This window comes from Rutilus rutilus (genome assembly GCF_951802725.1).
Source record: "Rutilus rutilus genome assembly, chromosome: 7".
NCBI lineage: Eukaryota > Metazoa > Chordata > Actinopteri > Cypriniformes > Leuciscidae > Rutilus > Rutilus rutilus.
The window spans coordinates 25450283-25475871 of NC_140221.1; the positions used below are offsets into that span (position 1 = coordinate 25450283).

The 25589-nt window shown below is 37.5% G+C and overlaps 2 protein-coding genes across 3 annotated transcripts; both read right to left on the bottom strand.

Annotated features, from left to right (window-relative positions):
* Window positions 1-3874: 3874 nt before the first annotated feature.
* On the bottom strand, window positions 3875-9115 carry tagln2 (transgelin 2). Its single transcript, XM_084414167.1, has 5 exons — window positions 8698-9115; window positions 6354-6538; window positions 6080-6251; window positions 5295-5397; window positions 3875-4563 (listed from the first exon to the last, which is right to left on the bottom strand). Exons 2-5 carry the CDS (start codon window positions 6531-6533, stop codon window positions 4413-4415), a joined length of 606 nt encoding a protein of 201 aa, XP_084270293.1. The 5' UTR covers window positions 6534-6538; window positions 8698-9115; the 3' UTR covers window positions 3875-4412.
* A 6521-nt stretch (window positions 9116-15636) lies between these two features.
* On the bottom strand, window positions 15637-23516 carry tppp2 (tubulin polymerization-promoting protein family member 2). 2 transcript variants are annotated; one of them, XM_084415279.1, is made up of 7 exons: window positions 23406-23516; window positions 19739-19945; window positions 19469-19622; window positions 17790-19379; window positions 17012-17116; window positions 16754-16894; window positions 15637-16464 (listed from the first exon to the last, which is right to left on the bottom strand). In XM_084415279.1, exons 2-4 carry the CDS (start codon window positions 19933-19935, stop codon window positions 19185-19187), a joined length of 546 nt encoding a protein of 181 aa, XP_084271405.1. In that variant the 5' UTR covers window positions 19936-19945; window positions 23406-23516; the 3' UTR covers window positions 15637-16464; window positions 16754-16894; window positions 17012-17116; window positions 17790-19184. The 2 variants fall into 2 exon arrangements, with proteins under 2 accessions (XP_084271405.1, XP_084271404.1); XM_084415278.1 differs by lacking the exons at window positions 19469-19622; window positions 19739-19945; window positions 23406-23516 and having other exon boundaries at window positions 17790-19187.
* Between the last annotated feature and the right edge of the window lie 2073 nt (window positions 23517-25589).

Consider the following 25589-nt stretch of genomic DNA (forward strand, 5'->3'; position numbering starts at 1 on the left):
GTGCGTGTTAGATAAAAATCTCTCAATGTCCATCAGTTAATTATTTTGCACATAGATTGTTGCCATGGTACTACTGTTCTGACTGAGAAAAATAATGATTGTTGGGGGAAAAAAATAGACTCCACCCCCAAACTCCCACTACAATTTTCCCCATGTTTTATAGCATTTTGCAATTGCTGTGGCATTCTAGGTCAGATTTCACATCTAAGATCTGCCTCTCTCACACTCCCTGTTTCTGTCACGTGTAGTAAAACACACATGAAATCAAATGGAGTTCAGAGTCTTTTTATAAACAAGGAGAATACGCAGGATAATGAGAACAGCAACTACACAATAACATAAACAAGACCAACAAAGAACTGATGGCTTAAATACACAGTGAGAGTGTGAGCAAAACGGAAATAGGGAAAAGGAAACCAAAATGCGGTGAAACTAAACAGACATAGACAAAACCCTGACATTACCACCCCCTCCCCCCACCCATGGGAAGAGGCTTCCTCACGCCTCAAAGTCAAACTGTGGAGGGAGGGAGGGAGGGAGGGAGGGAGGGAGGGTGGGGGCTCTTGAGGCGGACTGGGGGCTGGGGAAATCCCAGAAACAAGAGGAGCTGGTTGCCAGCGAATCTGCAGAACCTAATTTTATCAAGTGCAACATGTCCCTGGATCAACGTCTTTGATCCTGGAACAACATTCCATTCAACCAATCAGAGTTCTAATCAAGTTTATTGTTTAGTTTAGGTCAAGTTTAGGCTTACAACCAGGGTTAGGAACAGGGTTAGGCTCTACATCAGTGTTATTCACCTATCATTTCCCACTGATTTTAGGGATAGCTTATGGGTAGGGTTAGGTTTAGGGGTAGGGATATGGTTAGGATAAAATTTTTGTACAGGAATGTTGTTCCAGGATAAACAAAATATGTTGACTTAGGAACGGTGGAACCGAGGGAGGGAGGAACCATGGTGGAGGCCTGGGTGGCAGAACCAGGGAGACGACCGACAGAGACAGAGCCGATGGAAGTGGATACCCAGGTTGAGTAGATAAGACAGAGCGACACCAATGAATCTGGAAGCTGAGGTGAAGCCAGGGTACTGAAGGACTGAGGTGGAGCTGGTGTGACTGAGGACCGAGGCGGAGCCGGAGGGAAGGAGGATCCCAACGGAGCCGAAATGGTGGAGGAAGGAGGCACAGCTGAAGGACTAGAAGTCCTTGGTGTAGACAGAGCAACAACTGACCAAGGCGAAGTTGGAGGGACAAGGGAGCCGGGTGAAGCCATACGGACGACATCCCCAGGTGGAGCCGAGGGAGAGAAGCCAAGGTGGAGCCGACTGGCTGAGGTGGAGTGAAGGTGTCTGAGGCTGGAGGCAGGGCCAGGGGATTCCCTTGCCAAGGCAGAGCTGGAGACTGGAAGACCCAAGGCAGAAACACGCAGCAAAGTGGAGTCAACAGAGGGGGCGCGATGGGCTGAAGGGAACTGGCGGAGGCAGGCCGAAGGACTGGCTGTCTTTGGTAGAAGAAGTGGGAGAGGGAGGCTGGGTGGGATCACTGGAGACACAGGAACTTAGAACTGGTAGGGCCCTATAATTTCCGCGATGCAGAAAACGCGGACGGAATTGTGGAATCCAGTCATAGAAACGGAACTTACTGTATAACACGGTGTCACGGAATTTGGTAAAATTTTTGATGAATAAATAAAAAGTAGGTTAGTACACTTAAATCAAATCGTGATATAGACTAGTGTCTGTGAATATTAAACCGCAAAAAGACTATTTAAAAAAGAAACCTGCATGTTCTGCATGTCTCTGTGTGAATGAATGGTGCAGACGCGCGGTTTCATTTACCACTCACATTTAGCAACGTCTCAATGTAATAATAATATTAACACTAATAATAATAATAATAATAAATTATTATTAACACTATATTTTTTTACAAAATAATCACCTTTTTTCTTCCATGTTTTAATTTTGACAGTAAAGCTCTGTTGTGCAGCACTTTGTTTGACAAAAAAAGTTTAATGTAATATGATTAAAAGATAAATTAAATGAATGTTTTATGCCTTCATTTGTTTGCCAGAAAACACAGATTTTCTGAAAAAGCAAAACATTTCATAGAAATAATTTTTTAATTAATCAATTTAGTTATTTTTATTAATGAAATGAATTAGACTTAATTAGACTCGATTATTAAAATTTAATTAAACCATTAAAATGGAATCCCGAAAAATTAAAACAGAAAACACAGAATTTGCTTAAAAAAAAAAAAAAAAAAAAAAAAGACTTTGAGACTTTCCACTGGGCAGACAGTAAAGGGTGATCCACAATTTGCCGGCACCCACTCCACATAGGCAGTCAAATTTTCCCTTTAGGGACCATCCACGGGAGGCGTGTCTTGGACCGGGTAGTGTGTGAGGCATGCCAGATCGAGAAAATTCCTTGTGTGGTCCTCCAGGGAACAGTCCTTCTGCTTGAGGCACAGTAGCTGGACTGCAGGTAAATCGATATAGGCAAAAAGAAAAGGAAAAAAAAATCTTGTCTTTCGGTTCGGTCTTCTGTCATGTGTAGTTAAACACGCAATCGAATGGAGATCAGAGTCTTTTAATAAACAAGGAGAATATGGAGGAGAATGACAGCACCTACACATTACATAACCAAGACCAACAAAGAACTGAGGAAACTCAGCTTAAATACACATGGAGAGTTAATTAATCAGAACAGAAACAGGTCCAGGATTAATAAGAAATTAATGACCAAGGAACAAACAGGGAAAACGAAGCCAAAGCAAAATTAAACTAAACAGACATAGACATAACCCTGACAGTTTCTTCTTCACAATTCAGCTTTCTTTATTTCACAACTAAAACATGGACGTTGTCACTAAAAGCAGAAAGCACAGACTGGATAAAGAGATAAAGTGATAAATATGTTGGGATTAAAAGTAGGATTGGGAATTGGAAATTGATTCCAATTCTGGAATCGGATACTTTTTATAAAATAACATTTTGATTCCTCTTATTGATTCCTTTGTGTGCATTTTGATATGACTTTAAACCATTCAAGCGCAAGAAGACTCGCACTGTTTTCTGTGCTGTGCACACATCCAAAAAGTGCACACAGAAAGCCGCCTCTCATACTGAGTAGTGTGCGATACTGAACTTCTCTTCCGCATCTTTTTGCCCTTGAACGGATAAATACGCACAAAAATATGTCAAAATATCCTCGTAAACACAGTTGGTTATGTCTTGTGTGAACGTAAATAGTTGACAAAGAAAACGCATAACAATATATTGGATCCATGCAGCTCTTATAGTGACAGCAGGAATATCAGCAATATGATATTCCTGCTGTCGTCAATATTAAACAACAAAAGACAAAGAGAAAATTCACTCGCTGTTCTTGACTGAATAGCTTTTGTAACTTTATTTGTAATGTATATTTTACTGTGTGTGCAGTGTTATTTGATCATTTGATTACAGTTTCTGTAACTGAATATCTGAAAATCTTAAACACTTAAATCATTGCTCAGTTGCATTCATTTATGGGATTGCTAATTTGTTTATTTGTTATTTTTTAATAACTGAGTGTTTAATTGTCTTTAATAACGCTTGAAATTTATATTAGTTAGGCTAGTTGTTTTTGCTATGTTATTTTTAAACCATAGGCAAAAGTTCCTTGTGTAAGTGTTCTTTAGCATGTTGAAATTTGTACATGGTATTTTGCTACAATGAAATGTATTGCAGTAAGACTTAGAATAAATGTGAATATATATATTTTTTTACCTAATTGGAATCGAATTTAGGAATCGATGAGTAGAATCGGAATTGTTCAAATTCAGTCGATACCCTAAGCTAAGGCTGGAACACAACTGAACGCAGAGACTTCAAAATGTAACTGAGTTTTATTAGCAAAATCAATTATTAGTGACTCATGTACAATGTATAAACATATCAATTAAAGGCCCTAGATTCATGTTGCTTTTTAGATCAGGGAGTGAATGTAGAGAAGAGCATACAAATCAGATCCACAGAAAGACAAGACAAACAACTGACTGTGCAAGGCCGAATTCCCCTTACATGCATTTTGGTCCCATGGAGTGCAGCAAAATGCATTTCTTTGGAATGCATGTAATAGAATAATGGAATGTATGTCTGTCTGCACCCTAATAGAATTTAAGGCAGACTTGATTCTTATGGAATGTATTGGATACCAGCTCATGTGTGGGTAATGGTTGGTCTCTGAAGCAAGGACCTAGATCAGTTTTAGGTTCAAATGATACAATGCATTTGTAAACTTTGGTTTAAAGCTGTGTTCTGTTCGTTGTTATTGTTTTACTTATTGTTATTGTTATTGTTAAGACTACACATCTGGTCCACCCCGCTGTTGAGCCAAGAAAGATAGATCACTGGTCGTCAGGTCTTTATTTGCTGTTGAAGATCTGTCGAGTTTGACCGTAACCAGTCATGCCAGCCTGTGATGCCCCTTTGTTAGTGCCCATTTGTAGGCCGATTACACTCTGACCCTCTTTCAGCTGATCCTCAGAGAACTCTCTCTTGTTCTCCTGGGATTTCCTGATGTAAAGATAAAAGCAAATAATTCAGTGCACACACATACAGTAGTCTACCGTTCAAAAGTTTGGGGTCAGTGAGTTAAAATGTATTTTTAAATTATTTTATTGAGGATTAATTCAATTGATCAAAAGTGGCAGTTAAGACATTTAGAATTTTACAAAAGATTTCTATTTCAAGTAAATATACATTAGTTCTTGATAATGCATAATAAATGTTTCTTGAGCATCAAATCATCATATTAGAATGATTTCTGAAGGATCATGTCACACTGAAGACTGGAATAATGATGCTGAAAACTCACAGGAATAAATTACATTTTGATATATACTAAAAATAGAAAACGGTTATTTAAAATGTTAGTAGTTTTTAACAATGTTACTGTTTTACAATGTTACTGTGAGCATAAGATACCTTTCATCGACCCCAAACTTGTACTTTTTTACGGCTGCCAATGAAGTTGTATTTATTTTTAACTGCTGTTTGTTTATAGCCGTCTTTTCTTTTGTGAAGTTTCATAATACCATATTTCTGTGAGACATACACTTATCTGTGTTTGCTGATCCCATGCTGGACACATTTAAAATGTCTGGCCAATAAGTGTTTGTAATCATGTTGCTATGACGATAAGCCACAACTGCAAATCGGCCTGTACAGTGGCTTGTTTTTGTTATCTGGTTGCTATGGTGGCCGGTTCATTTTGCGAACTGAAAGAGGAAACTACAACAACTCACTTGTGAAACCAACTGGGGTCACCGCGGTAACAGCCATCACTTTTGGTAACAGCCAAACTCCCCAAAGACATCAGCATCATTTGCACAGCGGCAAGGTCCTTACCTGCCCACACAAACGTATAGATCAATAAATAAATGATGCCATTTTGGGCCGTTTCTGATGAGAACATAGCCATCTGTCTCTCTAAAACTAATACTAGCTAAACATACTTATCATTTTCTTTATTGAAATATTAGATGATAACTTAAGTTTAAGATGAAAGGAACTATAGTTCACCCTAAAACGAAAATGCTGTCTTCATTTTCTCACCCTCAAACCTGTATGAGTTTCTTTCTTCAGCTAAACAACTTCTGAATTCTGAAGAACAGTTTGAAAAAAATACTCTGGAAGTCAATGGGGTCCATCAACTGTTTGGTTACCGACATTCTTCAAAATATCGTCTTTTGTGTTCAACAGAACAAAGAAACTCATACAGGTTTGGAACAACATATGGGTGAGTAAATGATGACAGAATTTAAATTTTTGGGTGAACTAAACCTTTAAGTACTAAAATGACTAAAACTGAAAAACTAAATAAAACTAAAACTCATAATAACAAAAGCACACAACCAAATTACTCAAATAAATAAAAATGAAAATATAAAAATAAATGCTGATCCAAAATATGAATAAATACTATAATAATAGCAGCATAACACTGTTAAGTGCTAGTATTTTAGTAAGTTCAATATTTAATGACAGACTTTAGACTTTAAGAACACGTGATGTGAAAACAGGCGCTCACCCTCCCACAGGTCAACGGTTTGAAACGCGTCAGACTTGGTGATTCCATAGCGTTCAGCAGCAACAAGGAACTGAGATATTTGCTCCATCTGTTTAAAAGCCATTCCAGAACTTTGGATCTTTTTCACAGGCTTTGAATCCTTACTGAGACTGTTAATCAGCTCACATAAAACCTACAAAGAATGAACAGAAAAAGAGATGATTATGCGGTGACGTGACAAAGACTTGTATAATGTAAGATTTAAAGATAACTTGAATGTTTTCTCATGACTTACACATCCATCCTTAAGCCACTGCTGAAAGCCTTGTTTTCCAGGTTGAGGGTTTCCTATAGAATCCCCACACTGAGCGATTATCCACTGCACCAGCCGCTCCTCCAGCTCTGGATCGTACTTCTTGTCAATCTTACTCTGTACCTCGCGACTCAGACCATAGGATGGACCTTTATTTGCCATTTTGACTGTGAAAACACGCACAGTCTTAGTTTTCATTAACGACACTGGGCTAAACCTGCACAAGAAATAGACAGATGTGCTCTTTGTGTTTTTAAGCTGCCTCGCTATTTTGTATGATCTGTTCAGGCAGGTTTGGTTTTACTGTTCAAAAAGACTGAATCTGTGAAGGCAGAGGATTGAGCTTTGTAAGGAATATCTAACTGATTACTCCCATGAAAAAAACTTTCAATGCAAATATTGAGTGTACTGTTCATTGAAGTGTATCGTCAAACAGAGCATGTACTTAACAGAGCATGTACTTAACAGAGCATGTAGCAACACAACCTCTGAACTAGCAAAGAGACAGATAATAGTCAAAATAATCAAAAACTGATGACCATTGAGTTTCAAAAATGCTGCAAGATTGCAACCTGCTTTTGTGTCAACATGTTGTCATGACCTTTCAGCTGTTAGGCTGTATTGATTTATCAGGCCTTCATTTGAATTCATTACTGTTTCAGGCTCCACATCATGAACTAAAATGCAAACACAACAGTATAGGCAAACTCGTACAGATAGAAAGAGAGATACAAGCGAAAACTCAGAGATAGATTTGTCAAAGTCCAACCCTCATTCACTTAAGAAAACTGCCCTGTTTGCTAGTCTATCAGGAGTCGCAGTTTGTGACTACCATTTGACTCCTTTGTAACATTCGAACACAAAAAGCATACACTCTTTCTTTGCAATATTCCAGCTGTGTCCTCCTTTTTCAAGTTAATTGCACTCAGATTTCACAGCTATCTATGAAATTGTTATAATTCTTGACATTCACATCACAAACATAATCATATACACGCATCTCTGTCTAAACTCAGACATCACTGCAATGGTGAATATACAAAATGACAAGTTACATCTTGCCCTGCCCATGTTTGGAGGTGAGGTGTGAGAAGTCTCTCTGTGTGTGGGTGTGTGTGTGTGTGTGTGTACCTGGTATTCCATACATTATGGGGACCAAATGTCCCCACAAGTATAGTAATAATACCTGTAATTTTTTGGGGTCTCCATGTGGAAAACAGCTTATAAATAATAGTAAATGAAGTGTTTTAGAAATCTAAAAATGCAGAAAGTTTTCTGTGATGGGTAGGTTTAGGGGTCGGGTTAGTTTTAGGGGATAGAATATACAGTTTGTACAATCTAAAGATGATTGCGTTCCCCATAAAACATGGAAACCTGTGTGTGTGTGTGTGTCATGATGAAAAAATCTCACATCCGGTGAGCATTTCCTGTATTTGTAAGCAGAAGAACACCATCTGTTGGGCCATGTACAATTACACACACAAGCACACCTGGAGTCTCTGATGCAACCATACTAAGTTACAACAAGTGTCCTTTCTCATAAATGTCATATTTTCTCAAATTGCGTAATAATGTTCACCTTATCTGCTGTTTTGGCTTCAGGCTCGATATCATGCAACTCTAAGACTCCCTCTTCAGCAATATTAGCTAAGGATGAGGTGTGGTATGTAAGCAAACACTTCTGATATGTAAACGGAGGGACAAATAATTAAGAGTGAATTTGTGATATTAAGTTTAGTTATGGTTTGTCAAATCAAAAAATCAAATTGTCAACTGAGCTTTAACCACTAACACTTAGTCTTCAAACACAGGAAACCAAATGCGTTTAAAGTTGGTTTCTGTTCAGAACAAAAGCATTTTTGCAGAGATCTGATACTCTCACTTGAATCTCACAAAAAAGAGAGAGAGAGAGCGAGAAAGGGGAGTAAAAAGGACAACCCTCATTTGCAGAGGAAAAACATGTGCGTCATGCAGCTAGATTATTATTTAGTTTTGTAAGATGCAGTTTGAAACTGTGTGTATGTGAAAGATGGAGAGATCTTGCAACATGTCCTCAGCTACTGCCAATAAAAATACTTTTTAAGACACAGAACATGTAAAAACAGGCAGAGGCATTCTACAGAATTCTAAAGAATGAACTAAGATTAGATTTCTTTATTCTTTGCTAGTCAGTCCACACCACTAAAACACACAAATTCTCTCTCTCATTCTTACTCTCTTGTTCACTCTCTCTCTTTCTCTACCTTGGTTTATATTACATATTTATTCCTTACAAAATCATTTTAACATAGCAATACGTATATAGGTTTATATGTAAAGTACTTACCAGTTTATATGAAACCCTCCTCGGTAGTCTTGATATGGAGATGCGTATTCTGTGTTGCACACAACTGTGTGTGTTAATGTGAAAAATAATCTCTTCCTCTTTATGACAGAGTTCAGGGTCCAAGCTCAGGGAGTGCCACTCTCATGGAAATGACTTCACCAAGAGAGAGAGACGGAGCATGAGAACGAGAAGGAGTGAAGAACGAGAGTTAGAATGGCAAAAGAGGAGGTAACCACATCCATAAAAGGTCATGACTTTTTTCGGAGTCTCTCTCTCTCTCCACCATTTTCAGCCCCTCCCTTCCTCTCTCATTTCCCTGTATTGCAATGTGCGTCCTTATTTGGGAGAGGGAAAAGAAGCGGTCGGGACAAAGCGAGGAATTTCTTCACATGCCTTCTCCTCCACTCCGCCCAGAGTGGAATGACACGGGCATGAATGAGAAAATAATATCTTGGCATTTTCTGTGGAGGCTGCTGATTAAAGGGTTTGATGAAATAGGAAGTCACAGAGTGCAAACATGACAACTGACAGAAAAAAATGAAACAAGCCTCAGACAGTAAATGTTGCAAAAGTGAGGAAGAGACATCAGACAGTCATGCATACCATTCCTGACATGTCATGACATCAGTGGACAAAGTGAACTAATGATATCATCATCTGACGTCTGCTTCCATAGTAACACAGAATTCAGTCACTTCCCTTAGCTTTTATGTCTAGTTTTTGTAATATATCCTAATCTTCTGTTGACTTGCTAATTCTCTGTATGGTTTTATAACTTTGGATTGTTTTCTAAATATTCAAATATATTGTCTCAAGTTTAGTTTAGTATCTATCTATATTCAATAAGTCCAGAGTTTTCTGTGTGGGGAGTTGTGGACTGATAAAATATTTGCCTGTAGGTATTTGTAAATTAATTTTGAGAGTCAGTAAAGGAAGGCTATGGGACTACATTGTTGGATTCATCTAATGGTTTTGATAAAATGCTGTTCATTGTGTTACCTTGAAAATCAGCACATTGAAGGGAGGTCTCATGCTAAGCTTCTTGAGATTCATCAGTGGCTGGGGTGGGAGTCATTCACTGGTCTGATGTGAGATGAGATAACACAGAGTGGCTCTGGGTGGGGTTTCCCATTCATACACAAATGATGGTTTTACTACACTAGCGTTTAAAAGTTTGCGGAAGATAATTGTTTTTGTTTTTTGGAATTTGTATTGTATTTTATTCGTCATGGATGCATTAAATTGACATTTAATTTACCAAAAATGGCAGTAATGATAAATTAATTCCTTACATTAGCCTGTGTAAGGCTGGAAGCTTACTCTGCTATTTTGAACCAGTAATGAATGGAACAAAAGGCAGTAGAAGGATGACGTGTATAATTCAAATATTTATCTGACTCCAATATAATTAATCTGACTCCATTAAAATTGTTGTTATTCTTTAACTTCTTATTCTTTAAAGGTAAAAGACTTTCTTAGAACTGATAGGAAAACGTAGGATTTAACCTGAACGTTTAGTTTTCACTTTAGTTTTCAACATAATCAGTGATAAAAGGAAAGATTCTCAAAGCCTTTAAAGCAGGCAAAGTTATTTATTAAGTTACATGTTTAAATATACAGAGAGGAGAATGGAACAACATACTGTATAGAAAACTTAGTTGTAACAAATAATGCACTGTTGTGCAGAAGAGGCCGTAAAAGCCTTTCTTGTAGTATGAGGTTACGCACCGGTGTGCGGGAGTGGCGGGGTTAAAGCCTTTCTCCCAGATCAACAGTTACCTTTCCTTCTCATTCCCTGAGCAAAGCATTGTTAAACATGAGTGGAATACCAACACCGAAACCGACCGACAGGAAACCAAAAGATGAGGCAAATGGGTGGTGATCAAGAGAGGGAGAAGAACATCAACATATTCTCCTCAATGCATGTTTAACCAGTAGTACCTAGATTGTACATTAGGATATCTCTATTAAGTTCACCACCATTCATTTCAGTTTACAAGCTGTCAGATGAGACCAAACATGGCAGTTACATATTAGAACACACTAGTAAATAAACAGTATGTAGTTGAAAGCATATGTCCTGTGAAGCAAATGGTACAGACGTGTCATTGAGGTGCAAATGACTGCCTCTCCCGACAGAACCATCCTGGAGTGTCCCAACAGTCCTCAATCAGCATATTGATGAAACCCTTGTACTAGATAGGCATTAGCATACTGTGATAATGAAGGCCATTGTGCCACGTTTAATTCACATGTATACCTTTAAAAGGCTTTTTGAAGTACTAGGGCAGTAAAGAGTTCTGTCCATATTTGCTCAGCCCTACACCTGCAACTGCATGCGAGTGTGTGTAAAAGTATATCTGAATGAATGAATGTCTGAAGAGAGAGCAACAGAGGCCATAACAATGAGTTTGTCTCCTCTAGTCATAGTTTATTCTATTGAACATAATAAAAACATCACTGTCAATGTGTCTGTGGGGTTGTGTATGTTTGGGTGTGTTTGCAGCTATGTTGTGCTGTTTTAGCCCTCAGTAGGACACTGAAGATTTTTCGGCCCCACATGTTGCCGCAGAGTTCTCTGCCAGACATGAGCTGTACGTAATCCTGCTCTCCAGCACTGAGACTGAACAGGTGTGGCGCTGTCTTCACCATCCTCTCTGTTGTCCTCTCGCGTAGCGGTCTCAGAACTGTCCTGTCTCTCTAGTGCCACCTGCTGGTCCAAGCGCTGTCCTTCAGATCCCTTGTTTGAGTACACCGTAAGGCTGAAGGAGAAGACGCCAGCACAAGGAGCCGTGAAGATACCTGAGTGAGTCATACACAGATTGATTATGTGTGTATTTTAATACCAAATACCAAATTACCACATTTGTGTGACTTCCTTAAAAATGTTATTAGAGTATTTGTTGTTTTTTTATAAATAATTTTGTTCTAATTTAACATTTGTTTTAATTTAGGTATTTCAGTTTGTTTTGTAATTTAACAACATATTTAATTTTATTTATAAGCATATTTATTTATACATTTTTATTTAATTCAAATTTTGCAACATTATTATTGGTTTATTTATTTAAATTTTGTTCCAGTTTTATAACATATTGATTTTTTTTTACTTTATTCTTTATAAGCATATGTATTTATATATTTTACTTTTTTTACTATGTATTTATTTTTATTTATTTATGTATTTATTTTTATTATTTTTATTTATTTGAATATTTATTTTAAATATTTTGAGTGTATTTATTTGTTTTCTAATTTGTGTTGTAATTTTAGTAGATTTTTATACATTTTTATCATTTACTTTTTTTTTCCCATATCACTTTCTTTTTTCCCCTTCACTTCCTATGAGCCTGTATCTTTATTTACATCTCTTTATCTATGTTTTGTTTTGTTTATTTCAGTAATATAATACTGTATACTCAATATTATATATATATATATATATACCAGAGAAGCTCTGTTGACTGACTTAGGCCCCATTTAAACTAGTGCATTTTTGTTTTTACACAGCGTTTTAAAATGAAAACGATCCTCGTCCATACTGCCATTTCCACTGCGTTTCAGAAAAAATCTCCGTCCACGCTGAATGAGAGAGAACGCATGTAGCCTACATGACCGGCCATGCACACTGGGCATGCTCGTAGTGTAAATAGTTGCTGATTGCTCTAGTAATAGCTTGCCTCTTGCGCATGTAGACAACTGCAGTATTATAAAATGCAGAATTTAACTGCACAATGGCTTCTATAAAGGACAACAAAGTCAGCAAAGCTTGCAGTAATGTGGGCAGCCATGCCTTCGTTTTCAAAAGTCTCAGTTTTGGTCCGTTTACACTGAAACACAACCCCAGAGTTTTTAAACTAAAACTCATTTCTAAAAGTCTCCGTTTTCGAGGGTAAAAAAACTCCAGAGTAGAATAGACACCAGGTGTAACTGTAGCAAAAGTTATGCGTTTTAAATGAAAACGCACTAAACGGCCTTAGAGAGAGAGAGAGAGGGGTGGTGTTGTGTACTCAGTGCAGGGTTGTATCCATTGCTGTGGTTCACTGTGGGATTGCTGTAAAAGGGCCAAAACATCCAGACATCTGAGACGTAGTTGCAGTAAATGCCTCCCTACTACCAGCTGCAATAACAAATAGAGAAACATAAACTTTTGATAAATAAGAATCAACAAATTTACGTACATAAAGTTGTGTCATATAAACACCAGATAAACACAATGTGATCTACAGAAAGAGTGGAGTGACCTGCTGTCTCCTCAATGTTCTTACAAGATTCATCTTTTTACAGTCTGCAAATTTTCTTTAAGTTGCATGTACTTTTTGTGTCGTTTGAGTTACCAAAGAGAATGGAATTGCATGTTTTCTGAGCAACCCCTTTGTCCTTCATTGGTCAGTCAAACACATAATCCCTCAGGGACAATACTAGATCTTTTTTTAACTGATAAATCCTTGTCTGACAATGAAGATTACTATATACTGACATGAGAGAGTAATTTTCACTGATAATATTTTAGCACTCACTAAAGTGTGTTTTCCATTAGCTGTTTAGAATCAGAACTAGTGATGCCAGATTCAAAAAACGAATCACTCTTTTGATCTAATCTGTATGAAAAGGTATGGAATTGTTTATAATTCAATTTGATTAATTCAGACTGTTCACTAATGCACTGAATTGTTTGCAGCAGTTTCTCACATCAAAATAGTAACAAGATACTTAAACCAGAAAAAGAGCACTCTATAAGGTGTATAGTCATTGTCAGCTGAAGCTTTTAAGCTTTTTTTTATTTTGTCATTTATGGCAAACGAATTGTTTTCTTTTATTGTCATCAAAAAAGAATTTGTGAGTTTGGTGAGAAGGCTTTTGTCACAGATCTAAAAAGCTGTTTAAAAGAATAATTTATCATGTATACACACATTTTCTTTTTCATACTTACCTTTTCTGTGACCTATAGTGTAACCTTTTACTCCAGTCAAACTAGCTTTGTCGTTTTTGGCGGTGTTTAGGTTTCTTCGAGTCCTCTGTTAAGTTCACAGCAATGAACCTTCTTACTGGCAAAAAGAACCGTTAAACACTCAGACTGGCTTTGAACACATGAAGAGTCCTGCTCACTCACTGTGTGGTGGAGGTGTGTAAGCAATTTTATCTGCTCTGTTAATTGTTGGTGCTTAGTTTTGATTTGTGTTGATGTCAGGCACAGAGGGCCGTCCCACCCTGATGGTCATCAAACTTTATTGTGTGTATGTGTGCGTGTGTGTGTGCATGTGCATATAGCTGCTCTGGTAAAAAATCCCAAGGAACTGCGAAAAACTCCCAGATGTCTTCCTGAACTAAAGTCCTCAGTGTGTGTGTGTGTGTGTGTGTTTGTGTTATTAGGAGATGATAACCGATAAAACAGAAAAAGGGACAAGAGTATCAGTAGGTCAGCTGGTTCTGGTTGCACATGTGTTTGTGTTTCTGTGAACAACTGGCTGATCTTATCCGTTATGGGTGTATCAAGAGCCTTATTATCAATGGAGCAGTAATGTTTTGTTCTCTTTAGTGAGATCAAAAATACATGTTTGTATTGTGTTGTTTGTTTTAATATGGTTTATCCCAGTGATGTAATTCTGAAACTTCATCTGCGCAAGTTATACAGCATTATCATCTGAAATGGGAAATGAGAGTAACTGGCATTTTGTATGTTGTTTAGGCTGCTGATCCCACTCAGGAAAAAGAAAGGTTGGTCTCTAAAGTTGATCAACATTAGCCATAATGGCATAAATAGAGACAAACTATATTTACAGTTTTTTACAAGACACATTTCTCAATACTTAAGTCGCTTTTTCAAAACTCTTCATACAGTTCTCCTAATCAACTTTCAAGTTGGCACAACAGTTAATTTCACATTCAAAATGCACTAAATCTACCAAAACACTTCATACATGTCTCAGATTAACTCATTCTTCCATAACACTAGCAATCGTTGTTAACCAACAAACACACTTTGTTACTCATAAAACAACAGCCTAACAGCTATTTATAATATAATGTATTTTTTGTAAAAATTTCTTTTCAAAACAATCATGACTCTCTACTGCTTATAAGAAGTAGAGTCTTATAAGTTACTACTTATTTATATTATTAACTACTTAAGTTTATAACTTTATTTGATGACTAGATTAAAGTCGCATCTCTTCAGCCAGGCATTCATATAATATTTTTAATCTTACAGTTCAAACTACAATCCGGCCTCTAGTTCATAAATGCCAGAGGAGAACGGGCCCCCGACTGAGCCTGGGTTCTCCCAAGGTTTTTTTTTTTCTCCATTGGGTCACCTGATGGAGTTTTAGGACACCATTAGGTCACTTGATGGAGTTTTTCGGTTCCTTGCCACTGTTGCCTTTGGCTTGCTCAGTTGGGGATATTTTGGGGATATTTAATTTGATTTTATCAATCAATAAATTCCACTAGAAACAAACCTTGTTGTATTATTTTAATTTAATACCGTGAAGCTGCTTTGATACAATCTGTATTGTGAAAAGCGCTATACAAATATACTTAACTTGACTTGACTTGACTTCTGCAATAAAAAAATATATTGAGAAATATGAATAGGTACCTACCTAGATGAATTGCCGATTAGTACTAAATAAAATTAATGAAATATCAGAAAGTTTAGGATCTTAGTCTTTTGATTTTTACTTTTGGTAGCCGCTGATGAAACACTGTTTTGTTACATTTATGTATTTTACATAAACCATAATATTAAAATGATATACATATAATATAATAAGAGACATTTTTTAATTTAGTTTAAAATAGTTTAATCTAGTTAAAGAGAGGATTGGTGTAACCAACCAAATATTTTTTATATAAAGATGAAGTACTAGGGGAAGGAGAACGTAAATGATAGAGAAACAATTCTATTTTATTTTATTAATGCTATTCAACATATGTGCCTTTTACAACATTTATCTTGTGTGTGTGTGTGTGTGTGTCTGTGAGTGCCTGTCTTTTTCTATCCTGGTGGGCACTTCAACCTGAATTCAGACTCATGGGGACTTGTGTCACTGCGGGGACCTAAATTTAGGTCCCCATGCGGAAACAAGCTTCTAAATCATACAGAATGAGTTTTTTTGTAAAATGTAAAAATGCAGAAAGTTTTCTGTAGAATATACGGTTTGTACACTGTCAAAACCATTACATCTATGGAGATTCCCCACAAAGATAGTAAACCCGAAGTGTGAGTGTGTATGTGTGTCTAAGTTTGTTTATACGGTCAAATAGTTGAACACATTGCATCTATGAGAGCTCCTCACTAATATAGCTTTTAAAGTCTGTGTATGTGTGTTTGTCAGCTTCACTCTGTAGCATACAGCAGAAATCCACTGAATGTGTTGTAGTGATTCTGATCATCACAGAGCCAGCAGCCAGCGTGGAGACTGATGGTAATACGGTCGCCGACTCTGAGCTGCGCGAGTAAGACCGCTGTGGCCTGGTCCTCCTGGTCTTGATCATACATCTCCCTAAGCGCTGCTAGAGCCACACCATTCCTCCTGATACTGGTACAGACGGACAGCGATGCGCCTGGTGAGCCTGCGTCGCTGAACACGGTAAATGCCAGGTTATACACGCCTGACCGTGGAACCGTGAACACACCAGTGGATGAGTTGTAGGCCTCTCCAATGTTGATAAAGATGCTCTGATAGACCACATTCATTGCCGTCCTTGTCGGACCAATACAGCGTCTCCTGTCGGTTAGAGCCACAGAAAACGCCACTCGATTCTCTAAAGATGAACAAGGAACATGTATGATAAGACAACAAAATAAATAAGACCAACAGATTAGATGCAGTTATTTCTATTCTAGTCAGATTTCTGTTTTATTTTGACTGTTCAGTTCGTGCATCAAATATGTCCTAGAAAACTAAAGAGTCTGCTACTTTTATTTTGCCCTATTATATAAAACATCCGCTCTGTACATTTTAAAATGTTTATTTAAAAAAACTAAAGGTCCATAGAGTCGGTTGAGCTTGAGATGATCTATGTGCTCAAAGATAGCAGCGTTTGTGTGTACCTCTTATGTTTCTCAGTGTGTTTCGAACTCTGGCCAGCGAATCCTCCAGTGAATTCATACTAGAGTTTAAATATTCTTCTAACTGCCATTTTTTCCTCTGCATCACACAACAACCACACGAGTCCTGGTCACTCAGGCACGCTAGGTAGAGAGGAATAAAGATCGCAAAAGTTATATGTCTATCTTTTATGTTGCTGTTCATTTACATATTGTTACAGTATTATTAAGATTTTAAAGGAGACTTGCAATGATTCTTACGGTTGATGGGATCTGGAGCAATGGTTTCTCCTGGCGCGTCCCAGGTGTAGGTCCTTTGCTGGCCGAACACCAGCGGCAACACAAAGAACAGCACAACGCCTTTTCCTGATCAAATTGTTCACAAAGGGTAATCACGTTCTGTCATAACTATGATTCCATTACACATTTTGTATGGCTCTGAGTCTGTTTAGTTCAAGCTCATGAAATTTGAACTATGAGATCAAATGTATACAAATCTTTCACTTATAACTCGGCCCACATCTGCAGACTTCCTCTTAAGCATAATTTAATAATTCTTTTGGCTACCAAGAAGAGTGCAGCAGTGCACTGAAAACATTTTACGAAAATCGATTCCGTAATTCCATAGATTTGTTTCATACAAAATCTAAAAAAGTCTGCAGATTCTAGCACAATATAAACAAATTAATGTAACAACAATAAGATGCTTATTAGTCTTTAAAAGCTGTAGAAATAATTCTTGACAAAAAATTCTTGATGTTTATTTTGATTAAAAAATTAATAACAAATACATTTCTGAAGTATCTATGAGTTTCCAATAGACTTGTTATAAATAAAATTAAAAATAAATAACAATATAAAATGTTACTATAATAAATAATATATTACTCAAAACTCAAGACACACAAGCAACACAAGCAACGTCTGAATGGTATTTTTTCCCCTGAATGTTTAACAGGTGCAATGATCTGCCAAGTTTGTTTGGCATTTACTCTGTGAATAATTATTTCTGTACAGAAACAGTGATTTATTTTCTCACCTTTCATGTCTGATGGCTGTTTCTGTTTCTGCCCTTTGAGTCTCAATGGGAGCAAATGAAAATCAGAGTCTGTGTGGTGTTCAGCCTTATATCCTGGCAGCACTCCTCCTCCTTCTGTATTCAGGCAGGGAGATTCAGGTGTATGTGTGTGTTTTTAAAGAGGAGCTTAATTTAAATAAAATTTAAAAAAAATACAACAAGGGAGATATCAGTTCAAGTAACTGTGACTTGCCTCAGATACACTGAAATACAAAACCCCACTGAGTTTTAAACTATAACACCACACAATACAACACAATGACACGCATCAAAGCCATGAAATATGATGAAAGCTGCTATCTTTTCTAAGCAATCAAACATGCGCTTTCCCAGGAAGGATCTCTGTTTTGTATTGATTGAAGCCCCAGAACAGCTATTCTCAAAGGAACGCACCACACCTCTGTCTACAATACAACACAAGACAGTCATAAATGATGCAAGACATCACAATAATGTGTGTTGTAATTTAAGTAAAATATTCCCACATGACGTTTCTTTATTTGACTTTATTTGCGTCGACTCAGTTTAGTGTTTACAGTCTGATAGAGATCTCAGTGCAACAAAGCGGAAACACACTGTAAAGCTAATTTATCCAGCACACATACAGTATTAACACCAGCAGAGAGAAAGAAGCACTTAATGGGATAGTTTAACCCAAAAAATCAAGACTTACACATTATACATTTAAGTACTGAGTAATCTTAATTACCAACATTTACATACTATAGGCTTAGGGTTAGGATTAGTGTTGGGTTTAGGGTTAGTTGCATGTAATTATGCATGTAATTAACATGTAACTACATGTTACGTGTAAGAAAAAAGAAGAAAAAAAGAACTAAAATAGTTACTGACTTTCTTTCTTCTGTGAATCACAAAAGAAGATATTTTGGAGAATTTTGGGAACCAATCAGAATGGTTACCATTGGCTTCCATTGTTGGGACAAACAAAAACTGACACACTTTTTTTAATCTTTTAAACTATTTTAAATCTTATTTTATGTTCCACAGAAGAAAGTCATACAGGTTTAGAACTACATGAGTACATGATGACAGACAGAATTAACCCTTTAACTGTTTTTATTTGGTTTTATTTATTCTTAAAATGAAATGATATGTTAACTTATGAAAGGCAAGTGGGTCAGAGATAGTCCTTTTTACCACATGAAAAAAATCAGTAAGATGATGACAGACTGGTGTATGAAAGTGATAAAGACATGGGTTTCCGTGCAAAGTTTTAGCCAGGGTTTTGTTTTTGCAGGCAAGTCACAACCCAGCTGCGGAAATAAAACCAAAAAGACTTCAGACATACACATTATGTCATGCATAAAGCATTTTTCTCTTTTCATCCTTCCTCTCTCATTCGTCCCCTTTTACTTTGCTGTCATAGGTGCCTTGGCCTTTGTATGTCGAGACGTATCCACTGGTGTCAGGGATGTCTTCCCTCCCAACACGGCCTTTTCCTTTTCCAGACGGATCAAAACGCTCCTTATGAGAACCAGTGAACTTACTAGTGTCTGTTAGTCTGTCCACAGCAGAGGCTTTTGCCACTTTCTGCGGAGAGAAACATATTATCCATGGTTATTGTACATGGTTATTGCTTAATCTATGAAATCAGACTGATTTGATTGGCTGGGACTCACAGTGACACCAATGTTGGCAGGTTCTTTGCCAGCCATGAGACCGTAGAGAAGCTGTACTGCCTCTTCCTGGCTCTTCCCTTTAAAACGTTTTGTAGCCAGCTCGGCCATGGCTTGAGTGAACTGCTCAAACGTGATGACACGTGCTGATTTAACCCTAAGACACATAAGCAGACACAGAACAGCACAAAGTTAGGCCCAGTCATGCATACGTCCATTGCACAGGATTAAAAATAAAGGATTTGCTGTCGATCACAGTGCAAATAATCATACTTGACTTTGCTGAAGACGATGTCCACGTCCGTGCTGGTGACACTTTTCCCGTCGATGACCTTGCAGTCCTTACACAGCTTAACAAAGTTTTTCCCATTCATCTCATTCCCTGTTGCTTTGGTGTCTCCATGAACTGCAAATTTACGAAATGCTGTCTCAACCTCTGCCAGCGAAACCTCACCTGAACCTTCAGCCATGCTTCCAGATCTAGCATGAGAGAAAGAAAGAATTTTAAATAAGAAAAAAAAGAGACAAAAAGATGTTTTGAGGTTTTGCTTTTTTTCATACATAATTTTATAATGTTTTATTGCAACATTGTATGGATCTTTCCAGTCCTGGCTTTTGATTGGTTTATTTTAGTGTTATTTATATAGCATACTTGTTACAGAGCAGGGTCCTGCACCGCCTCATCTTCACCACCGGAGGGAACCATCCCCGGAATATTAACTTTACTCATTGAACTCCATTTCCCATAATACCGCTTACCTGGGACTGATTGCGTTACACACCTGCACCTCATTTACACACACTCATATAAACCACTTCCACACACACGTTCAGTGCGAAGTCTTGATTCTGCCCCGGCCATCATTTCTGAGCGTTTATTCCTGTGTTTGATTTCTGTTATTGACCTTGGACTGTTTATCGTTTCTGACTTTCTTCTGCCTGCCCTGACCTGGATTGTTTATTGATTCCTGATTCTTACTGCCTGCCTCAACCCTTGCCTGTTGACCAGGGGTGCGTTTCCCGAAAGCATCGTTGGCCAACTATGGTCGCAAGTTCCGTCGTTACCAATAGAGTTCAATGGACATTGCGATGAACTTGCGACCATAGTTGGCCAACGATGCTTTCGGGAAACGCACCCCTGGTTTGTCTCAGCCTAGCCTGCTTTGCCCTGTCTGCTGTGTTTGACCCTGCCTGTCTTGACTACTCTTTAATAAAGCTGCAAATGGATCCCACTGTCTCTGCCTCATCACAACAATACTATTATAGTTACTTTTACTCTATTATAGTTACTTATAGTTATACTATTATATACTTATATATATTTATTAATATATTTAATTGGCTTTTTAAAGGTTTTTAGGATTGAGGTTTTCATCTACTATTTATATTTAAATTTTATTTTAGCTTAATTTCAATTAACAAACAAGATTTGAATAATTTGAGTTTTAGTTAACAATAACAATGGCTTGGTCAATACAGTGTTTCAGCTGTGCTGAAATATTTGATATGGTAACATCTGTAAACAACTGTTCATCATTTCACTGTTATAGCAGTGTTTGGTATGGTATCATTCTGTGATGTGAGGGAATAGAAATTCTAGCGGAAAGATGCAACAAAAAATTCATTTGTTTGACATCTTAATGAAAATGTGTGAAAATGTAGATTTTTTAGTTTTAGTTTAGATAATTAATGTTCATATAATAATATAATATAATAAATAGCATTACCTCTCCTAATAATGTATGTCTGTTATGTACAGTGAAAGCTGCTATTTTGGTGCTGTAATTTTTCTGTACTGGTTACACTGTAATCTCCACATGGATGAAGGAACATCACCTGCAGCTCAACCTGGCAAAGACTGAGCTTCTCGTCCTCCCTGCCAATCCATCTCTACAGCACGACTTCACCATCCAGCTTGATTCATCATCGATCCCCCCATCAAGGTCGGTCAGAAATCTGGGAGTAACGTTTGATGACCAGCTGACCTTCACAGATCACATTTCAAAGACAGCTCGATCATGCAGGTTTGCGCTGCACAACATCAGGAAGACCAGGCCTTTCCTAACTGAGCACGCAACACAACTCCTCGTCCAGGCCCTGGTCATTTCTAGGCTTGACTACTGCAATGCTCTTCTGGCCGGACTTCCAGCATGTGCAACCAAACCTCTACAGATGATCCAAAATGCTGCAGCTCGTCTTGTCTTCAACGAGCCCAAGAGGGCCCACGTCACTCCTCTGTTCATCTCTCTGCACTGGCTACCTATCGCTGCTCGCATCAAGTTCAAGGCATTGACGCTTGCTTACAGATCTATCACAGGCTCAGCTCCCTCCTACTTCCACTCACTCCTACGAGCCTACATCCCTACCAGACACCTACGATCGATCAACGAGCGACGTCTCGTGGTTCCATCACAGAAAGCCACAAAATCACTTTCCAGAACATTCTCATTCACAGTTCCATGCTGGTGGAACACTCTCCCCACCCTCATCCGGAATGCAGAATCCCTGACAACATTTAAAAAACAGCTGAAAACCCATCTCTTCCGTGAGCACTTACCTTCATAAAAAAAAAATAAAAAAAACCTTTCCCTTTAAAACCTCACTTATCGTGCTTATGCTACTCTGAATAATGCCTGAACCTCGTATTTTGAGCACTTCTTGCGTTGTTGTTGTTTTTTGCCTCTGCATGATGACTCGCTTAATTTTAGTCCTAATTTGTAAGTCGCTTTGGATAAAAGCGTCTGCTAAATGACTAAATGTAAATGTAAATGTAAATGTACACCCAGAGCTACTGTCCCACACTATTCCATGATCCATGCTCACAAATATCATTCTCAATTACTCCACACGCGCGCATACTGTATACTCTCATAGAGAGAGATGTTTGGTATTCATGTTTAATGGGCACATTCCATAGACATAATACTTTTTACACTGTAAAAAACTGCATATCATATCCCCTAACCCTAAACCTACCCATCACAGAAAACGTTCTGCATTTTTAGATTTTCAAAAAACACATAGTTTGATTAATTAGCTGTTTTCCTAATGCGGACCAAAAAATGTCCCCACAAGGTCAAGGATTTTGGATTTTGCCATCTTTGTGGAGACATTTTCTCCCCATAATGGTATACCTGAACCACACACACACATACTTGTTTTCTCTTTGTGGGGACTCTCCATAGGCGTAATGTTTTTTATACTGTACAAACTGTATATTCTATCCCCTCACTTAACCCTACCCCTAAACCAAAAACTTTCTGCATTTTTACTTAAAAAAAAAAAAAACATCACTTAGTATGTTCATTACGAGGGGACTGCTGACTGGTCCCCACAATGTAGGTGATTTTCTTTCACTATCCTTGTGGGGACATTTGGTCCCCACAATGTAATATAATATAAACACACACACACACACACACACACACACAGACACATTTATATAACTCACACTAAAAGCCGTAATTTAATGAGGTCCACTTTACTAAATTAGCTTCAGTCAGCTGTCTTTGCTGGCTTCCCCTCTTTCTCTCTGTATCTCTCTCTCTTTCTAATATTGGGTATTTTTAATTCGTGAAAGCATCATATAATCCGTAAAAGCATCATAAATTTGCAACTGCATTTACCTTTTATAGATGTAATAATAAAGTGAAAGTACATTAAATCTATCAAAAACATGCATGAAACTCTTGCATTGAGAAATTAAAAGGTTCTGGTAAACAAGTAATGCTGCCTGTATTCCTTTTATTCTTCATGTGTGAAATACATATTCAAATGTACTATATTATCTGAAATATGTACTATAAAAACAAGCTAACTGCGTCTCATGCATAAATCCCTGCTGGTCTTGTTTGGCCTTGTAGGAATAACATAAATACTTCCAGAATCCAGATGGGTGTGTGTTATTGAGAATGAAAGAGCAGGAGAGATTCAAACCTACCTGACAGTGAGGTGGACAATCTTGGATACTGATGCTAAGCTGCTACTGAAAGGATGCTGAATGTGGGTGTGTGTTTCTCCTTCTTCCTCTATGCCCGTGCTAAAGTGTGTGTGTGTGTGTGTGTGTGTGTGTGTGTGTGTGTGTGTGTGTGTGTGTGTGTGTGTGTGTGTACAATGACGTAAGAGAGAGGGGAGGAGAGAGCACAGCCCAGCACAAATGATGACTTCACTCGCTCGTCTCTCTCTCTCTCTCTCTGCCACATGTCCTCTTGTCTTCCCGCTTTTTAAAATTGCTCTGCCTGTTGGGCCCTTTTCTTTATATTTGTCCTCTCTTTTACTTTGCTGAGTAAGTACTCCTTCACTTTCAACCTTCTGTCCCTCCTTGTCCTCTCCTTCTTCTGTCTTTGTCTCTCTCTCTCTCTGCTGCCACACCCTTACACACACCAGTCTCTGTGGAGCAGATGTTACATAGTGAATCCACACACATACACACATGTTGTTGGACTGTGATGCTCTAAATGTTATTTGCTATAATGGCTTCAGTGCATCTCTGTCTAATGGCTCTGAGCACTCACCACTTACAGACAACACAACCACATATATGGAGACCCACTCACAGCAACTCATCATTTCTGACAACACAACTAGAGGAACAATGTCTGTTTACAGTACATGCACAATAATATTCTGATTTAATAACTGGAATTTGGCCGTATTGCAGTTAATGTAATCGTGATAATCACATTAACAATATCTAAAATAACTGCATAACTGAATATACAGTTATATCAGCATAAGGCCAAACAAAGTTTAGTCTTGGTGATACAAACCTCAAACACATTTTTGGAGAGATGAAGACTCTGCCAATGTAGCCGGCGTTTGGGCGTGCATGTGTGCGTCTCTCGCTACGAATCGGCTACCCCTCTGCATTGTGTTGTGTTGTGTGATGTTGAATAAAGACTGGAGTCAAATCTGCTGTTCAGTGGTTTTTTTATCCATAGGCATAATCTGCATAAGTTGGAAAATGCAGTTATAAATCGTTGTATTTAATCAGTAGTATAATCAGCCTGCTCCTCGCTCAGCTCAGACCTCCCACGGACTGAAGCGAGTTCACAATATACAGACAATCTCATTTACAATAATAAAGTAATATAAAGGAAATAATAATAATAATGTTATATCAGATGCAATATTGCTATATATAGGAAATGTCTTGTATAGAAGACCTCACAATGCAATCAACAGTAAATGACTTATGAATTGAATGAATTATATCAAAAATATCCATTGATAATGAATTTGTATTGCATCACATATTATTCAAATCGATTTCATATAATGTAGCTCTTCAATCCCACACATTTCCAGCATTTGATATAAACTCATAACCAATAAAATATCGAACACACATGAAAAATAAATAAAAACAGATCAAAGCGCATATCCATACCTGCATAAGTTGGAAAATGCATTCATTAAAGTTAATCTTATGGCCTTTAATTTGTAATTCACGCTGTGTTATTGTTAAGGAAATCAGTGAAAAATAATGAGCTGATGAAAGTACAAAATAACTCAAATACATTGTTATAAATGGAGATCGAGAATGAGGATCTCCAGTATTTCCTCAAACATTTTATCTTAGTATAATGGTTTATTAATTTATGTGTCTGTATATGAATAAATCTATTTCTTCAGCAGTGCAACAGTTTAAAATCAGAACTGAAAAAAGACCTTGAATTATAAACAAACATAACATAATTTGCTTTATATGAACTACAGGATCGATTATCTACTGCATGCTAGAAGAACTGGTAGCATGTTACATCCAATGGCTGCGAAGACAATCTGAAGAGCAATGTATCCTGAAGGTCAGAATCATGAAAAACATAGATTCATAAGTTGCAGTATCATTTGTTGAAGCTATTGATAACCAAGCTGCAAGAAGCTTTAGAAATTTCTACCCACATATGCATGAGCCTCACTATGAATGAACTTTATCTGAAGACATCAATAAGTGTTTGTTCATACTAGTATAAATAAACAAAGCAGTGGAGCTTAAAGAGCTGTTTCATATTGAAGACATGAATATTAGAATGCTCATTGAAACTAAATATATCAATTTACTAACAGATCATGGTACATACACATGCAATTTTGACTTTATTAGGTGCACATTTCTAAAACT